At 35.3% G+C, this 17,943-nt stretch overlaps 2 protein-coding genes across 3 annotated transcripts; one reads left to right on the plus strand and one right to left on the minus strand.

Moving 5' to 3' along the window:
• Window positions 1–1,699: 1,699 nt before the first annotated feature.
• Window positions 1,700–6,192, plus strand: LOC103443187 (PLASMODESMATA CALLOSE-BINDING PROTEIN 2-like). 2 transcript variants are annotated; one of them, XM_070804782.1, is made up of 5 exons: window positions 1,700–2,216; window positions 4,017–4,541; window positions 4,720–4,750; window positions 4,837–5,027; window positions 5,970–6,192. In XM_070804782.1, exons 1-4 carry the CDS (start codon window positions 2,141–2,143, stop codon window positions 5,015–5,017), a joined length of 813 nt encoding a protein of 270 aa, XP_070660883.1. In that variant the 5' UTR covers window positions 1,700–2,140; the 3' UTR covers window positions 5,018–5,027; window positions 5,970–6,192. The 2 variants fall into 2 exon arrangements, with proteins under 2 accessions (XP_070660883.1, XP_017190031.1); XM_017334542.3 differs by lacking the exon at window positions 5,970–6,192 and having other exon boundaries at window positions 1,846–2,216; window positions 4,837–5,407.
• Window positions 6,193–11,182: 4,990 nt separating this feature from the next.
• On the minus strand, window positions 11,183–13,733 carry LOC103443188 (glycerol-3-phosphate acyltransferase 1). The gene is made up of 2 exons (XM_008381989.4): window positions 12,887–13,733; window positions 11,183–12,262 (listed from the first exon to the last, which is right to left on the minus strand). The coding sequence occupies exons 1-2, from the start codon at window positions 13,619–13,621 to the stop codon at window positions 11,372–11,374; spliced, it is 1,626 nt and encodes a 541-aa protein (XP_008380211.1). The 5' UTR covers window positions 13,622–13,733; the 3' UTR covers window positions 11,183–11,371.
• Between the last annotated feature and the right edge of the window lie 4,210 nt (window positions 13,734–17,943).

Consider the following 17,943-nt stretch of genomic DNA (forward strand, 5'->3'; position numbering starts at 1 on the left):
CTACTACTTTTTAATCGTGTGTTTTAGTATATAAATAAATAGAATATATTATGTCCGATCAACTGTAAAATTATATGTGTGAAATTTTATGCTATCTTCTAGATGTTTTACTTTTTCCAGTAGCAGCCCAAACCAAAAAGCTTTAAAAAAAATATTAAAAAAAAAAAAACATGATTGACCCTTTTGGTAATTTGGGTACATCCATACTAGATAGTTATATCTTTTAATTTGATCGATATTGAGGGAAGAATCGGGCATACAATCTCATATATAAAATAAAAGGAAAACTAATGAAAAAGGTTTGGAAACTTTGAGTTTTAATGATAAGGACAAAATAAAGAGTAAAGTGAATAGTACCATGATTGACTTTTTAGTGTAAAAATATGGTTTTTCGTTAAAGTGAACAGTACCGGATGCTTTTCGTTAAAATTCCCTAAAATAAATGCTTATCCACCCTGAGGTACAACTTTCTTGTTAATCCTTTTTTTTTTCAAGGGTTTATTTTCATAGCTGAATTTGTAATACTACCGTCTTCCTCTGGGAATTGGATCCTCTCATGAGCAGTAGATCAGGATCCTCCTGATCCACTAACACGAGCCGTTGGATTTTGATCCAACGGCTACAATTATTATAACTTTTAGAGGGACACCTGTTTGTAGCCGTTGTATCAAAATTTAACGATCCATGTTATTGGGTCAGGAGGATCCTGATCTCCTGCTCACGAGAGGATCCAATTCCCTCCCTCTGAACAAGTTATATTAACTTAGAAGTAAGGTATAAAATATCGATGATATCAGAAGTATCGGTAGTCCAAAAACACAGAAATTTCGATGGAAATATCGGGATAGTATCGATATCGATAAAAATTGAATAAAAACCACGGAAATTGTAAGAAAAATTTGAAAATTTTTATTGAAACTTTGCAGAATGTTTATTTAGTCAATTATCTATTAGTTTATCACAAAAATTTGGAAGGAAATGCATTGCATGATAGATATAACTGATTTAAGTTGATTATATAGCGAGCTGGAAAACATTGTGAGTGTAGAAAATATGTAGTAATTAATGAAAGAAATTTAAACACACCATAATCATTTATATATAATGAATTAGTACAATATTTTACACTTTATACATTGCATGGTAAGATACATGATTGACTTAGCAAGGTCTAAAATATCGATGATATTGGAAATATCGGTAGTCTAAAAAAATATCGGTAGTCCAAAAACATGGAAATTTTTATGAAAATATTAGAATATTATGGATATTTTAGATCATGCTTAGAAGACATGTTCTACAACACCACACCTGCAAGGCTGCAATGTTGGTCGGTTGGTTGATGGTTACTGGATCAGGATCCTCTCCTGAGCAGATGGAGAGGATCCTCCTGACCAGGCCCATCGGGCCGTTCATTTTTTATCCAACGGTTATAATTATTATAACTTTAAGAGGGACTCCCTGTTTGTAACCGTTGGATAAAAAATGAACGGCCCGATGAGCCTGGTCAGGAGGATCCTCTCCATCTGCTCAGGAGAGGATCCTGGTCCATGGTTACTCAGATAAAATGGTGTCAAACTTCAAAAAGAAGAGGCAGAGAAAAAGGAGGAAGGCAAAATGCACACATCACCACCATCATTACAATCATCACTTAACAGCCCACAAACCCAAAACTAAATTCCAAATAATTCCTCCCCCCTCTTTTCCTTTTTCCTCAACCTTCTTCTCTGCCCCACCTTTTGCCTCCTTTTCCACCCCTCCCTCCCTCCCTCCCCCGCTTCCACCTCCCTACACCTACACCTCTCTCTTATACTATATATATGTGTGTGTGTGAAAATATTTTTTAAGGGTATGACAATTGAGACAAAGGGTTCAAAGACCTCTTCTTTCAACAACATCATTGATCTTCTCTAGTTTAAGTATTATTTGCTCCTCTTTCTTTCCTTCTTTCTTTCAAACCGAACAAACAAAGTAGAACTAGATTAGATCACAAGAAGCAGAAGAACAAGAAGTCATCAAGGAGAAGAAGAAGAAGATTCTTTCTTTCAAACCAAACAAATATAGTAGAACTAGATTAGATCAGAAGAAGAAGAAGAAGAAGTCATCAAAGAGAAGAAGTAGAAGTAAGCAAAGGCACCAAATGGGTGGAAGGTTTATTTATCCTATAACTCTAATCTCCTGCTTGTTACTCCTATTGGGTATTTTCTTCTGTTCAGGTGACTTCCTTTGTCTTGTTGTGAACTTTGAGTTGCATCCTTTACAATTTTATATTTAGTTTTTCTTATTTATGATTTGTTATGACAGCATCTATCATTCTGTTTTGTTAATTAATATATATTTGGTAATAATACCATTTGCTTCTTTTTCTTTTTTTGCTTTGTTTCTTTCTGCCTTTGACAAGTGAATTTATATTCTTCCCCTCTTCCCCATCAACTTTCGGCTCACTAATAATCCATGTCTGCATTTGAATCTCTTTTTCTAGGTCAGAGTTTGGATTGAGAGATAAGAATTTTTTATGAATATATGTAATGTCCTAGGTCAGAATTGTGTCATTTCAAATGTGGCTCTTGTTCTTTGTTCATAATTTAATGCTTTACAAATAATGCTGCTTATCAATTGTGTTCTGTTTATTATATTTCTTTCTTTAAGTTAGACATTTTCTTTTTGTGGATGAAAAAGTTCCATTAATTTCTCACCCATCTAGATATAGTTTTTTTTCATGATGCTTTCTCCTTTTTCTTTTGTTTGTTTCCTCAGTCAAAGTAGCGGGGTTAGAGTACTATCTATTTTCAAATTTTCATGAAGCTTAATGATCAATTTAAATTTTCCTCTTATAGTTTTTACTTTGTATTTATTTTAAATTTCTTGTGATGCTTGGAGGAATCGGATCCGCTCTGGACCTTAGTGTTCAGAGCCTAGGGATCATATCATCTGGACCGTTGATTGGTGTGTAAAAAAAATCAGAGCCATTGGTTTTTATGTGGTGGGCCAGGAAAATGAGTTAATGGGACCGTTTAATTGAATTTGTACAGCCCAGATGAATTGATCCCTAGGTTCTTGACACTAAGGTCCGGAGCGGATCCAATTCCGTGCTTGGATAGGATAACGCATGTAATTTAAGGTATGTACGAAGGTCATTGTGATTAAATTTTGTATTTTGGGAGGATTATAAGAGATTGGACATGAAGGAAACTTATTTCTTTTCTTTTTTTGGTAAAAGGAAACTTATTTCTATTGATCCTACTATTTTGTGAGGATGGTAAGGGAAAAGTTTTTTTTTTTTCACGAGTTATCCACCTTCTATCTTTAAATTGGACAAAATTTATTCATTTTTTTCTTCAACATACCTTGAATACGGTGAATTGTCTAATCCAATAATAGGCTCCAAACCTGTCCCAGTGGAAAAAGATGTCATCTCACTCAAATAAACATTTTGGGAAAGCGATTCTCTCCGGATCCCTTCCTTCTAATCCACCAAATCAGAGAATCAGTGTCATTGAAATTTAATCCAATAGCTACAAACAGAGGTTCACTCTAAAAGTTATAATAACTTCAGCCGTTTGATCAAATTTTAATGATACGGATCCACTAATTTGATGGATTAGAAGAAAGATATCCGGAGAGGATCCTTTTCCCATTTTGTTAACTTTTTGCTTCTTCATTTCCTTCGAGCATTCACATGAATGCATTTTGAAAACAGCAGTCTTTCAAATCTTGGTAAGACCCCAGTTGGGTAACACCCTATACTGCGGTAAAGTCACTGAACTTTTCAGTTTTTACTATCTTCTTTAAAGTCCAAACAGAAAACTTTATTATTTACTCCTATTTCCAAATTAAGGATAAATTGTTCAACTAGTTGTGATGGCTTGTGAAACTATTAGTTTATAGGGTTTTGATTTTATTTTGGAACCTGGAACCACAACCCAATTCAGATTTGGCACCATTCTTTCAATGCTCATAAAGTGCAGAATACAAAAAAAGTAAAGCTTACTCTAGTTTTGATTTTTCTAGTACAGGTTTGAGTGTGACAATAAAGGAAAAGAACATTGGACACATCAAAGAAAAAGACCAAGAAAATAAAGGGCTGAAATTCCCTGAAACCCTAATTTCCACCACCCAAAGGGACATCACTACTCCAATAACAACAGTTCCTACAATAACTACCACAAATCCCACTTCATCAACACCAATTGTGAACCCTAATTCAAATCCAGCTGATTCAACTGTCCCTGTCACATCCTCCCCTAGCATGACCCCATTTCCTACAACAACAACAACACCATCATCACCTGCATCCACTGGTTCAAGTTGGTGTGTTGCTAGCCAAGGTGCATCACAAATGGCATTGCAAGTTGCTTTGGACTATGCTTGTGGCCATGGTGGCACTGATTGCTCAGAAATTCAGCCGGGACGAAGCTGTTACAACCCAAATAGTGTCCGGGATCATGCTTCTTACGCATTCAATAACTATTATCAGAAGAAACCAGTTCCAAATAGCTGCAACTTTGGTGGAACTGCTATGATCACTAGCACTGACCCAAGTAAGTCACCATTTTATACTACCGTTTGTAAACTCTACGTCATCCTGCAAGAGACTTGTAGCTCAAGTTGTTAAAACCGTCTATCCTTCACCCGAGATCCTGTTTTCAATTAAAAAGATTTGTCACGTTTTTCTTCTTTCCTTCTAAATGATCTCTGGTTTTGCAACAATGTTCTCAGGTACAGGGTCTTGTCAATATCCGTCTACTAGGTAATTTACTCTCTCATGTTTTCGTACCACCTTTTTCATTTAGAAAGATAAAAATTAATATTTGTATATTCACATTGCGTCTGCAGCACAAGTTCATCAGTCTTGAACACAACAAATACTAGTGGCTCAACTGTGTTTGGTGCGGTCCCGTCAGGCCCTACCACCTCAGCAGCAACAGTAGATGCAAACACACCCAGCCTGCAAAATATTTTGTACATTATGGCATGTTTGATGGTGTTTTTACGGCCTATTTTTAAGTTGAGATGAATCTTGTAAGGCCATTTCCAACCGATGGCTGGCCAGAGGGCTCGTTTTAGCCCTCTGGCCCTCCAAGATTCTCTAAGATATTAATATTTTAATGAACAGTACAGGGCCATATTTGCCTCCGTCTCCAACCGAGGGCCAGAGGGCCAGAGGGCTCGTTTTAGCCCTGTCACAAAAAACCGTCTCCAACCGAGGACCAAAGGGCCATAGGGCCAAACATAATTTATTATTTAAAAACTACAATTTAAATTCAAATCTAACGGCTAGGTGACGTCAACATGATATTAAATGTTGTTAAATGTTTTTAAAAATGTTGTTTAAGTTTCATGTTGTTAAATGTTTTTTTATGTTGTATAATTTGTATGTTGGTTAATGTTATTTAATGTTATTTCATATTGTTTAATGTTGTTTCATGTTACTTAATTTAATTTAATGTTGTATAAATGGCCTAGGAAAAAAATAGAATTGAAAAAAATTATGAAACAAATTTTGTGAAATAGAAGTTATAGGAAATAAAATATGAATCAAATTTTGTAAAATAGAAGTTATAGGAAAAAAATAGAATTTAAAAAAAATTGAAACAAATTTTGTAAAATAGAATTGAAAAAAAATATGAAACAAAATTTGATTAATATGAAAAGGAAAAAAAAAGGGAAAAAAAAAAAAGGCCTAATAATACAACGGCTAGTAGCCGTTGTATTAAAAAACATTCAAACTATTAGTGTCGGTTATAACCGACACTAATAGTAGAACTATTAAAAAAAAATAAAACCTGTTTAATGCTGTCGGTTTTAACCGACAGCAATAGAAAACATTAAAAAAAAAGCCCTCTCCGATCCCGTGGGGCCCTCCCAGATTCCAGAGCCCTCTGGCCTAGCCCTCGGTTGGAGACGGTTTTAAGGCTATTTTCGGCCCTCTGGCCATCTGGACCCTTCGGTTGGAGATGGCCTAATAGATATGCCAGTGGGTTCTTACCGAGGAGAGAGACCTAGGTAGAGAGAGAGAGCATAAGTGATGGATTGTCACACCGCGGACCTCGGGTCTCGGGTCCAGAGCGTCTCATGAATTCTTGTAGGCCTGCAACCATAAGGGTTTTTGTTTAGTTTGAGAGCAGCAACATATATACATATTGAAACAATCTTTGACCATTTGTAAAGGGGAATGGAAATTTTGATTGGGACTTGGAAGATGGTATAGTTAACGGCCTTTGCTGGCTTGGGCTTTTGATCTAGAGTCTACACCAGTAACCACCTCCAATAAACTCCTCAAACCATTTTTCATTTTGCAACATAAATTTTGGGGTGTGGTCATGGACTCATAAATCTTGTACTTCCTATCGTGCTATCATTATATTGACAAATTAACAAACACAATATTGATCAAAAAATTAAAACACAAAATTAACAAAAGATCAACAAATGCATTGATTATTACTATTTTCTAAAAACTATTCATCCATGCACCTGAGGTCCTGTATTCTCGTTGTCCTTACTCAGTATCGCTTGAATCAAAAACAAAAATCCGTAATACCAAATAATCTTCATATCCTTCATTACTTTTCCATCAGATACAAAAATAGGTTAGGTACATACGTAATTTTTTTCTTTGCCCACTTTTAATATAATTGTATGTGGAGCACATGGGAGGGACCCCTAAACATATACAAACCAATGTCCACTCATATTTGCTTCATCTCATTATTCTGTCTTGGTTTTTCGTTTCTTATCCATCAATCACTTTGTTTCCTTTTTCCTTTCCTTTCTGACACTTTCTCTCTACAATGGAGGACCAACAATCCCTCTTCCAACCCCTCATCCATGGAAAACCAGTAAACCCTATTTCAGAAAACGACCATGCTATTAATGCGCCGAACAGTGGTATCAGTTGAATATCAGAGTGCGCAACGAACGAGACTAACAAAATTATAGAAATATTATTAAACTAACTGAGAATGCCGGAACGGCTACAAAACCCTAAGAGACTACATTGTGAATAACTTATATTCTACGAGCTACAAAGCACCATATATATAAAGAACTAACATAACCCTAATAAGCAAGAAAACGAAACCCTAATACTAATGGGCTAAGCCCAAATTCAAACAATAAAATAAATAACTATTTTCCAACACCCCCCGTCAAACTCATGGCGGTATACGACATGGGTTTGCAAACAAGCAGATGCGGACTGGCTCTGTTAGGCGGACTGGCTAACATGCAAACTTAACTGGACTTGACTTGACTTAACTTGACTTGACTTGCGAACTGGCAAACTTGACTTGATTCTTGACTTGACTTTACTTGACTGGCAAACTGGTTCTTGATTCTTGATTCTTGACTTGATTCTTGATTATAGCTGGCAAACTGGTTCTAGTTCAAACTGGCTAGTGTTGAGAGTATGGAAAGAACTCGTCACTAAAAGGACGAGATTTTCATATCTCTATTGTAGCAACGAACAAACAAACACAAATAGCATCACTCGAGTGGTCACAATTCTAAGTACTTGAATGACAATCACAAAACAATCTCAAACAAACCAACAACTCGTGTGGCCCAAAAACAAACTTAACTATGTTTTTTTTCTTCTTGCCCGTGTGGGCCTTAAACAAACAACCAAAACTAATTTCTTTTCCTTTTTTTTCCTTCTTATTTTCTTTTCCACTTTTTTCTTACTTCCCTTTTCCTTTTTTTCATTTTTTCTTCTTTCTGGACTGACGCCATACACCTCCAGCATTGGTGCGGTGGCGATGCGAACAAACAACGACAAGCGGGTGGTTCTAAGGCAGCAGGTACGGCAGTGGTGTGGTGGATTGCAGGCAACAGTCTGGTGCGGGTCGAGATCGTGAGTATAAGGGTGCGGAGGAGGTTCTGATTTCCAGGCTTGCAGAGTGGTGCAAAAACGACGAGCAAGAATAGGGTCTGTGCAGGCTTGCAGCAACAGATCAGATTATGGGTTGGAGTACAGGCGGTGGGACGACACAAGACAAGCAGATGGTGAGGCAGGATCAGACCAAGGATTGAATCTGCTCTGATAGAATATCAGAGTGCGCAACGAACAAGACTAACAAAATAATAGGAATATTATTAAACTAACTGAGAATGGCGGAACGGCTACAAAACCCTAAGAGACTACATTATGAATAACTTATATTCTACGAGTTACAAAGCATCATATATATAGAGAACTAACATAAACCTAATAAGCAAGAAAACGAAACCCTAATATTAATGGGCTAAGCCCAAATTCAAATAATAAAATAAATAACTATTTTCCAACAGTATCCTCATTCGTTTTCTCTCGTTGGACCACTCGTAGTCTATACAAACCACGAAGCATCCAAAGGGTTTAACATAAGCAACGTAAACGATGCCGAAGACTCTGTCGCCTGCCGACGCTTCGACCTCCTCTACATCTGCAACGACAAAGCCTCATTATCTTCGACGCTAGCAATTTCGTCGAACACCTTTTTTACTCTAACAACGATCATCATGATCATCATCCCAAGAAGCACGTAAACCAAGTCGTTTTGAGGATTTCTAGCATGAGCTCGCCTTCCTCTAACATTGATGAATAACTTATATAGCACATGTACACCGATATTGGAGTGATTGTCCACTTCTTGCCCAACAAAGAAGTTGGCCATTTTTTCCTTCAATAAGGCCTTCAATCATGGAACATGCCGAACATGCATTGGACTTGGCCATCCTACGTGGCATGACGCGTGTCTGGATATGGGACGGCAAGGCCCGCGCTCCACCGGAGCTTATAGACGGCATGGTGGAGTACGCAAGGATGGTGGCTGAACGCTCATTTGGTCACATGAAAAGTTACGGCACAGTCACTAGCACCAAACAGCCGGAGTGTGACAAATTCTGGTGGAAGGGCAAGGACCCTGAAGTGGTGGCGCAATTTCATCCAACGGCTGAACGGGGCTGTGAAGGACAAGTGGCACGATCGGATGGTGGCTGATGCATTAGGCATGCATTGCAATATTTTTGTGGATCATATAAATTTTCTAATTACAGCTTTTGAGAGTCGGTGGATTTAAATTTCAGTGGGTGTTTTGTTTTCTGTTCTTCTTGGTGTTATATATAGTGGAATCCGGATACCTGGCAGATCCTCTTTGTAAGGATCCCAGAAATATATAAATCATATCTGTTTATCGTACATTATACGATAAAAAATTATTTTAAATATTTTTATTTAAAATTAAATACAAACAGTACCTGACAAAAACTAATCACACGATATACGATAAATGTATACGATTTATGAAACCCTAGGATTCTCACCAAAATAATCCGAAGAAGATCCTGTTGAATATATAATATAGCATGATTTATAGTTGAGCTGTCACATTATTATTGATCCATGCATGATGCAAACAGATAAAACATTAGTGGATTGAAACACGTGGACACCTTTCTTTCCATCTCTCCCATTGTGTGGTCAATTGCTTGTCCATAATTTGGTTTGGCCAGTTGCCAGTTGGGACCTAATTGGATAAACAATTTTTCTCTCTTTGTATTTAAGGATTAAGTTTTGTAATTAGAATAGCTAGTTATATATTTAGGGGAATTTTCTTATTGAAATGACTTCCCATACTATTTTTTCCTTGTATACCTCCTTATTTTTTACTTGAGGGACGACCAACCTACTTTGGTTTGTTTGGGTCCATTGGTTTTTGGGTTCATCTTTTGTATCTTCCCTGGGCATTTGACCCGATTTATTCCCTTGACGTTCTTTGACCAGTCCAACTACGACTTTCGTATCACTATTTACTATTTCGCTCGTCATTTTATAATTGACTATCATTTATCAAATTCATTTGGTGCCCTTCCCATATTCTAGAGTTTAACATGATTTTTTCTAAAGTATCGAATTGATACGAAATTCTTGATTAATAATAAGATAAGAAATTTTTGGAGGAACTTTATAGAATCGATTTATTGCATCGGTTATTAAAATAGTTTTCTTCAAAATGTAATATAATCAAGAGAATTGTTATTAGCATTCTAAAAATGTAATTCTACACTCTTCACAAGTGTATTTTTTTTCTAATTATAGAAAGTTTAGAATGCAAAATGAAATGTTTGGTGTGACAATAACAATTTCAATTCGATACTTTTTGTTTTTTTTTTTTTTTAAACTTTTTATTTTGTTATCTTATCTCCTTCATTTCTTGTTTAAGTTGTAATTCAATCAAAGAATAGAAGGATAATATGGTTAGCAGATAGAGTAGCTCAAGTTGTTCAATTGTTCGTCAACTACGAAAACATAAATAGCAGCTCGAACACCATCTCAAATTGTCAAACGTTTCCAGTCTAACCTAATTCAACTGCAAAAATAAAACGTGTGAGAACCTTGTGTCGACCAATGTGCATGCGTACCATCTGTTTTCTTTAGATCTTCGTCCCCAAGATTAATGATTACTATGATAAGCCCTCTGCAATTTTATGACTGTTGCGTTTATAATCTCATTCATTGCAAGCACAGAACATTCCTCAATACCAATGCAGACAGGAAAACTTAAATCTTAAGAAAAAGTCAAATAAATCCGCCCTTGTATTTTATTTAGAGTAATGTTATTTATACCATATTTTTATATTACATTTTTATACAATTTTAGGTGGTATCTGATGTAGACAACCATATCATTTGAAAAATTTGCAAAACTCAAGGAAATGAAGGAGAAAGACTCCTCATATACCATAATCATCATTTAATTAACTAGTTTTTCTTAATTATTAGTTTATTAAATAATGAACTAAATTTAAAAATCTGATTAATTCAAATGATATGGATGTCCACATCAAATGTCACCTAAGTTGGTATGAAAATATGATACAAAAACATGGTATGAATAACGTACATTAATCAAGTGCATGGCCATGTAAAACAAAATGAATTGTGGTACTCTGCATGAATTGTATTAATTTGCGTCTATTTTAAGAAATATATCTCTACGTGATAATAGAGATAGAATCAGCCAATACAGGTAGGTCTCATTTTTATTAGAGATAAGATTTACAAAATGTAAACTCTCTAACATTTCTCTTTACCATTACTTCGATACATGATTATATTAGTTAATTTCACATAATCCTTACTCGAGAAAAGGACGTGAAAGATAGGAATATGTATATCATTAGGTTAAAACAACAGTAATAAGAAAAGAAGAAATTGAATTCAAATAAAGAAATAACAATCTGCCAGTACTAGTGGTATCTAGCAAAAAATTACCATATACAACATCAAAGAAAATGGTTTCCTAACCACCTTAACAAAGAAGAAACTAAATAAATATAATCAAATCCGTCCATTAATTTTTACAAAAAAAAATTAATTATATGAAAATTAAGGCTTCTTTCTCTTATTAACAGGGACAATTCCTTCATTCCCAGCCAGCATCAAATACTTATCCCTCCTTGTAAGAGAGGTGCACTCAAAACCCAAAGCATCAGCCAATTTCCTCTGGATGTAATTAGCCACTTCATTGCTAGACTTCCCCCCAGCACAAGTAAGCTCTTTTGGGAGCTTCCCAAGAACCTCAACGTAATATGCAGGCCTAGGGTTCATCAGGAAGAAAATTGGGTCCAAGCATTTTAATCCACTGGCTGTTGTGCCATAAAACATGCTCACATTTGTGTTGATAGCCACTGGCACAATCTCATCAGCCAGTTCTGCAAAGAGTGAGCTGAATCTAAGCAAATATGGCTCTCGACACGTTGTTCCTTCAGGGCAAACGACCAAATCTCCTTCACTAAGTAGCCTCTCCATGGTTTCACCGTCTTGTTTTCGGTCTCTGGTTAACCGGACGGTCTTGATCGGCGCTAAGATTTCGGACATTTTGCTCAGGCTGTATGTGACAGCAGTTAAAGGCTTGCGTAAGGCTGTACTGAGGAAAACTGGGTCCAGTAGGGTTCTGTGCGTGCAAACATAGAGGACTCCCGTTTTTTGTGGATTTGAAGAAGTGGAGTTTATGCATCCTTTGACTGAGAGATTGACACCTGTCCAGCAGGCCAAAAATAGGGCAATTTCGTAGGGGAGGATGATGCCAACTGAGATCCTGAATATGGCTAGGATTATTCCAATAGGGAGCCACAAAAACATGGCTAGGGTTGCAGATGGAGTAGGCAAGAATGCTAGCCTTCCATCATGAAATATTACTGGCTTTGGGAGCTTGTGCCTAGCCATTGCTGATTTTGCCCCACTCTTGCTGTCTTCCTTGTTCACTACATAGGCTTCCTGTTGCAATTATGTGGGTTAATAACACCAAATGGCCGTGTGATCATGCCTTCACATTTTAAAATTTCTCATAATGTTCTAATTAACTTTTCATAAATGTACATAGTAGACTCAAATACAAATGCATGGTAATACATACATGTACCGTGTCTAGGGCAAAATAATATTATGCTTGCAAACAAGGAAATTAAATTAATTTGTGCAACATCTCCCATTAATTAAAGGAATGAAGGGGGGATTCTTCTTGGGTTATTTTAGATAAAAATTACATGATGGAAATTGGAAAGTGGGAAAAGGATGTAATTTGTGAAAATGATTTTCTAATGCATCAATGTGACTTATTAGTAGTAGTGATCCCAAAACCTTCTGAAGTACCCTAAACCAGAAATTTGATACATAGGATCATAATACCTAACTAGTTATGGGTTAGGTGTAAGATTATGCCTAAAAATACTGAGGTATAAATTAAGCATTAGTGGGAAAAAATACATGACAATTTTTATTAGATATAATTTCTTTTATACAAGCAATATTAGGATCAAACTGAAACTTCAGGTGCAAGGAGAAATCAAACTTGAGAGTGCATGGATAAATAGGAAACAATTTGAAAGTAGTATCACATACCTTGCAGAGGGATGTAAAGAGTTGATCTTGGAGGCTTGAAGAACCAATTCCAATATCTGGTTTTTTGTCTCCAAAATGTTTCTTGAGAGCTTTGTGCTTCACAAGAAAACCAGACTTGGATAACAAACCAGTGAAGTAATGCCCGATGGTGTGCAACTCAGTCCCCAAAACATCACCAACTTCCAAATAATCCTTGAGAAAATGTTCAACCATGACTCTAGGGACACTTGTGAGGACAACCCTAGATCCCGCTGAGGCCAAAACCTCATACACCTGAAGGTTGAGATTTTCCAGATAAAACTTGGGCAAAACAGCCCTTCCAACACTCTCCATATCTTTTTTTCTGAGACCACAAAAAGTTATGAAAATCATGACCCTTAATCTGTGCTCGTTGTTGAAAACCAGCAAGATCGGGTACGATAGAAGCAAGAGAAGGGCTCTCAAAATGCTGCCACCTTCAAAGGCAACAAGCATGAAGTAAGGGAAGACAGATGGGGATTTCAAAAGGGATCCAAAAATGTCACATGCAATTTTGTCATACTCTCTGCCCTCTAAATTACACTTTGTGACACTGGGAAATGAAAAGGGTTGTTTTTGCGGTGATGTGAGAGGAGGAGAATTGCCTACGAGGGAACCATAGTTTCTCACTTTTCTTGCAGCTCTTTGGCATGAGTTTGCTAGCAGCTGGTACAAAACCCAGTCTGTGAGTTTGAGAAGAACCATTAGGAGGACCATGGTTTCTTGATAAACCCTAGAACTATTTCAGAGATGGTAAGAGAAGTTTTGATAGATATGACAAAGAAAGATAGAAGAACGAGAGAAGAGAGATACAGAAACAGAGGAGGTTGTGGAGAAGAGGAAGGGTTTGCTGTGTATTTATAGGAACACGATTAAAGAGTGAGAAGGATGGTTGACCAAAAGCATTTGGTTAGCCACACCGTTGGCATTAATTCAAACCTCAAAATTTTGTGTTTCTCCTATTATTTTCGATTTTTTTTCCTTCTTGTCATCTTTACAAGGGCATTAAGAAGGGAACATTATAGGTGGAGTGTCATATACTCGTCATCTATAATATATTTCTTAATAATAAAAGATGAAACTGTTAGTATTTTAATTTAAATAACTGTAATCGCTTAAATTACACTCTGGCGATATTTTAATTAAAACTTCCTTAAACGTTTATGTAAATTGAGCTTGTCAACATGCTGCGCCAGGCCGCCCCTTTTTTCTGCTTTTTGGATGGCAACAAACAGTAGGTTGGATTGTTGGTGACCGCCTTAATTTGCAATCTCTCACTCTAGACTATATACTATTGCAAGGGCATTGGTATGCGTGTACAGTATTAAGTATCCAAATTGGTGGACTCTTCTATTCGGAACAAGTAACGATATGTTTTATGTTATTATATAATTGAAGAGATATTTAGAAAAAAATTATTTTCAATTGTATAATGATATGATATATTGCACCGTGCTTCGGACTCATTGTAAAGTTTTTTGTCTCCACGGCATGGAGAGAAAAATAGGGAGATGGCTTCAGCTATGAAATTACATTCAAACCTATTTTAGTCCAGATGGACCAATCCATGAGTTAGATCACCCATATACCATCCGATTTATTGACTTTTTTTGTTGTCATATAGATGTTTGCAGATAGTCAGGTAATATCATCAGTAATTTGCACTATTGTCCTTTGACTTTCTATAGTAAATAACAGCTTCTAATTTTTGGTTTTCCCAGAACACCAACAGTACCATGCATTGGAACTTTGGAATCCCTCAAAGCATCGTATCATTTGATCAACTTTATGATAAAGTAGTCGAAATATAGTATTTATGGTGAAGTTTGTTACAAATTAAGCTTAAAATTAAAAATTTCATCAACTCTTAATTTATAACTTGAATGTGAGCTTTACAAAATAATAAAAGATTAAAAATCAACATGCATCGTTAATGTACAAAATAATTTTCATTTAAATAAATCGACATGGGAAGCTGGCCGCCATGCATATTGAAGCTAGCTAGCCATACAAAATAATTTCCAAAAGAAAAACAGATTTATATGAAATACTAGTCAGAGATTCAATATGCATGATTCGGGCACAAAATCTATGAAACTCTCAAATGATTTTATTTTTATTTTGGTTTGTTTTTGCACGGCAGTTAAGATCATGTAGTTCTGATTAGCAAGGTTGGTGAACACTTAATCATTTGATATGGATGTTTGATAACCATGCATATTGTTTGCGTGGAAGATGGAACAATAGAAGATTCAAAAGCATCTAAACGTGAGTTTACTGTTTTTTCTTCTTTATTTATTTTTATATATTTTTGCTGACTAATGAAATATGAATCATTCAGTATGGGTGTTGGTAGCTAGCTAGCACATGACAATGACGACAAGCTTTTCAAGTAGTTAGATTTCTGTTTTCTATTCTTATTAAGCTACACCTAATAAGATGGAGATGTGAATTGGCTCAAAGCAATGACAGGTGACCCACCTTAAATATGATGAATATTGACCTACAAAAATTAGCTTTTGTGGAACAAGGTGATTTCGACACCTAGTTCTTTTGCCAAAGAAAAAAGAAATCCTATAAAAGTGACGAAATTTCCCAATCTTGAATCTAACAATTTTTAATTTTTAAAAGTAAATGAAGTTCAAATTTAAAAAAAAAAAAAAAAGCAATCTAACAAAAATATCATGAATTATGAAATGTTTTAGTATTGTAGTTCAACGTTTGATATAAATACTAATTATTTTTTTTAGTCATAAATCTCCTTTGATCAAACCAGTCTTTGAGTACACGTGATGGATTGCCTTGATAAATATAATCCATATTGAAGTTGAATCACCATTTAGTAGTGCTACAAAGCTTGGTTCTTCTCTCTTGGGTGAGGCATCAAGCACATATATCTTTACCAATTATTCAATTCCTATACGTTGCGTATTTTCTAAAGAGATTTCGCTTCCTCGTGCATTCATCTTTAGTCAGAGTCTTTTGGCTCAATTTTATCCTAATTTTGGTGAAGGTGCCAAGCCCATTTTTCACCTTGAATTTTCAAAATATACAAAATCTCTTATGTTTCATGGAGGATTATATCCCGTAAGTCAGACATCTATGGTTGATCGATTTTGCACATTATCATTTAGCTATTGCAATTCTTTTCTTGATACGTTTAAACCTTGCTTCATTTCCCCTTAGTCTACAGCAGCAATATTATTTGTACTCTCTCACAATCTTTAAGTAATTTTATATCGGTTAATTAAGTTTAAACAATTATTTGATATCACGATCGAGCATTACTCTTTTGTCCAAGTACTATTCATTGTTCTAATAAACCTTTCTTTCTAGTTTGAACAAATTGGGAATGGCGTGTTAGTTTAACCTAGGCCTGGCAAACGGGTCGTGTCAGTCGTGTTCGTGTCGTTTTCGTGTAACACCTGTTATCTTAACGGGTCGTGTCGTGTCACACCTGTTATCTTAACGGGTCCTTAACAGGTCGGGTCACTTTACCCAACGGATAAAGTGACCCAACCCGTTATGACCCGTTATGACCCATTACGAAAAATATTTTTTTTCTTAAATTTGCACATACCACACAATGTCACATAAATATTACTTCAAAACATTAAAACACATTTGTCGTTTAAGTACTACATCTACACTCGAAAATAAGAGCATTATAAAAAATACATCCATACACTACTAATCTATTACAAATATTAAATGTGCAAGGATATGCAAAATGAAAGCGTTTTTTTTTCAAGGTTGTGAAGCATTTCTCAAAAGTTTAAACATTGCCAATGGAACTCAAAGCTTAATGAAAGTGACCCACTAGAGTGTTTATTCGTACTTTCATTAAGTATAACATAAGATTTTGTGGTATCCACTAATGTAAATATTTTAAATTGAAGATCGAATTCATTCATTGTATTCATATAGGGTCAAGGAGTGTAGTTGTAAAAAATCATCAAAATCGAAGTTAAAATAACCGTTAAATTGTGATTTTTCGTTTATAACCGTCGAAAAGTTTTGTCCCGTTACTTAATCTTTAAATGTTTGTTTTTTGCAATTTTTGGCATATGCGATCTCGAAGCATATACAAACAAGTATGATGGTTAGATCGTTGAAACTAGTTTCGTATAATGCGTATCTCATCAAAACAATAGATTCACTAACACTTAAGAGTTTATTCTTACTTTTATTAAGTATAACATAAGATTTTGTGGTATCCACTAGTGTAAATATTTTAAATTGAAGATCGAATTCATTCCTTGTATTCATATAGAGTCAAGGAGTGTAGCTGTAAAAAATCATCAAAATTGGAGTTAAAATAACCGTTAAATCGTGATTTTTCGTTTATAACCGTCGAAAAGTTTTGTCTCGTTACTTGATCTCTGAATGTTTATTTTTTGCAATTTTTGGCATATGCAATCTCGAAGTATATACAAACATGTTTGACGGTTGGATTGTTGAAACTAGTTTCGTAGAATGCGTATCCCATCAAAACAATAGATTCACTAACACTTATAAATTTTATTCATACTTTCATCAAGTATAACATAAGATTTTGTGGTATCCACTAGTGTTAATATTTTAAATTGAAGATCGAATTCATTCATTGTATTTATATAGGGTCAAGGAGTGTAGCTGTAAAAAATCATCAAAATCGGAGTTAAAATAACCGTTAAATCGTGATTTTTCGTTTATAACCGTCGAAAAGTTTTGTCCCGTTACTTGATCTATGAATGTTTATTTTTTGCAATTTTTAGCGTATGCGATCTCGAAGTATATACAAACATGTTTGACGGTTGGATCGTTGAAACTAGTTTCGTAGAATGTGTATCCCATCAAAACAATAGATTCACTAACACTTAAGAGTTTATTTATACTTTCATCAAGTATAACATAAGATTTTGTGATATCCACTAGTGTAAATATTTTAAATTGAAGATCGAATTCATTCATTGTATTCATATAAGGTCAAGGAGTGTAGATGTAAAAAATCATCAAAATCAGAGTTAAAATAACCGTTAAATCGTGATTTTTTGTTT

This window comes from Malus domestica, chromosome 09, assembly GCF_042453785.1.
Source record: "Malus domestica chromosome 09, GDT2T_hap1".
NCBI lineage: Eukaryota > Viridiplantae > Streptophyta > Magnoliopsida > Rosales > Rosaceae > Malus > Malus domestica.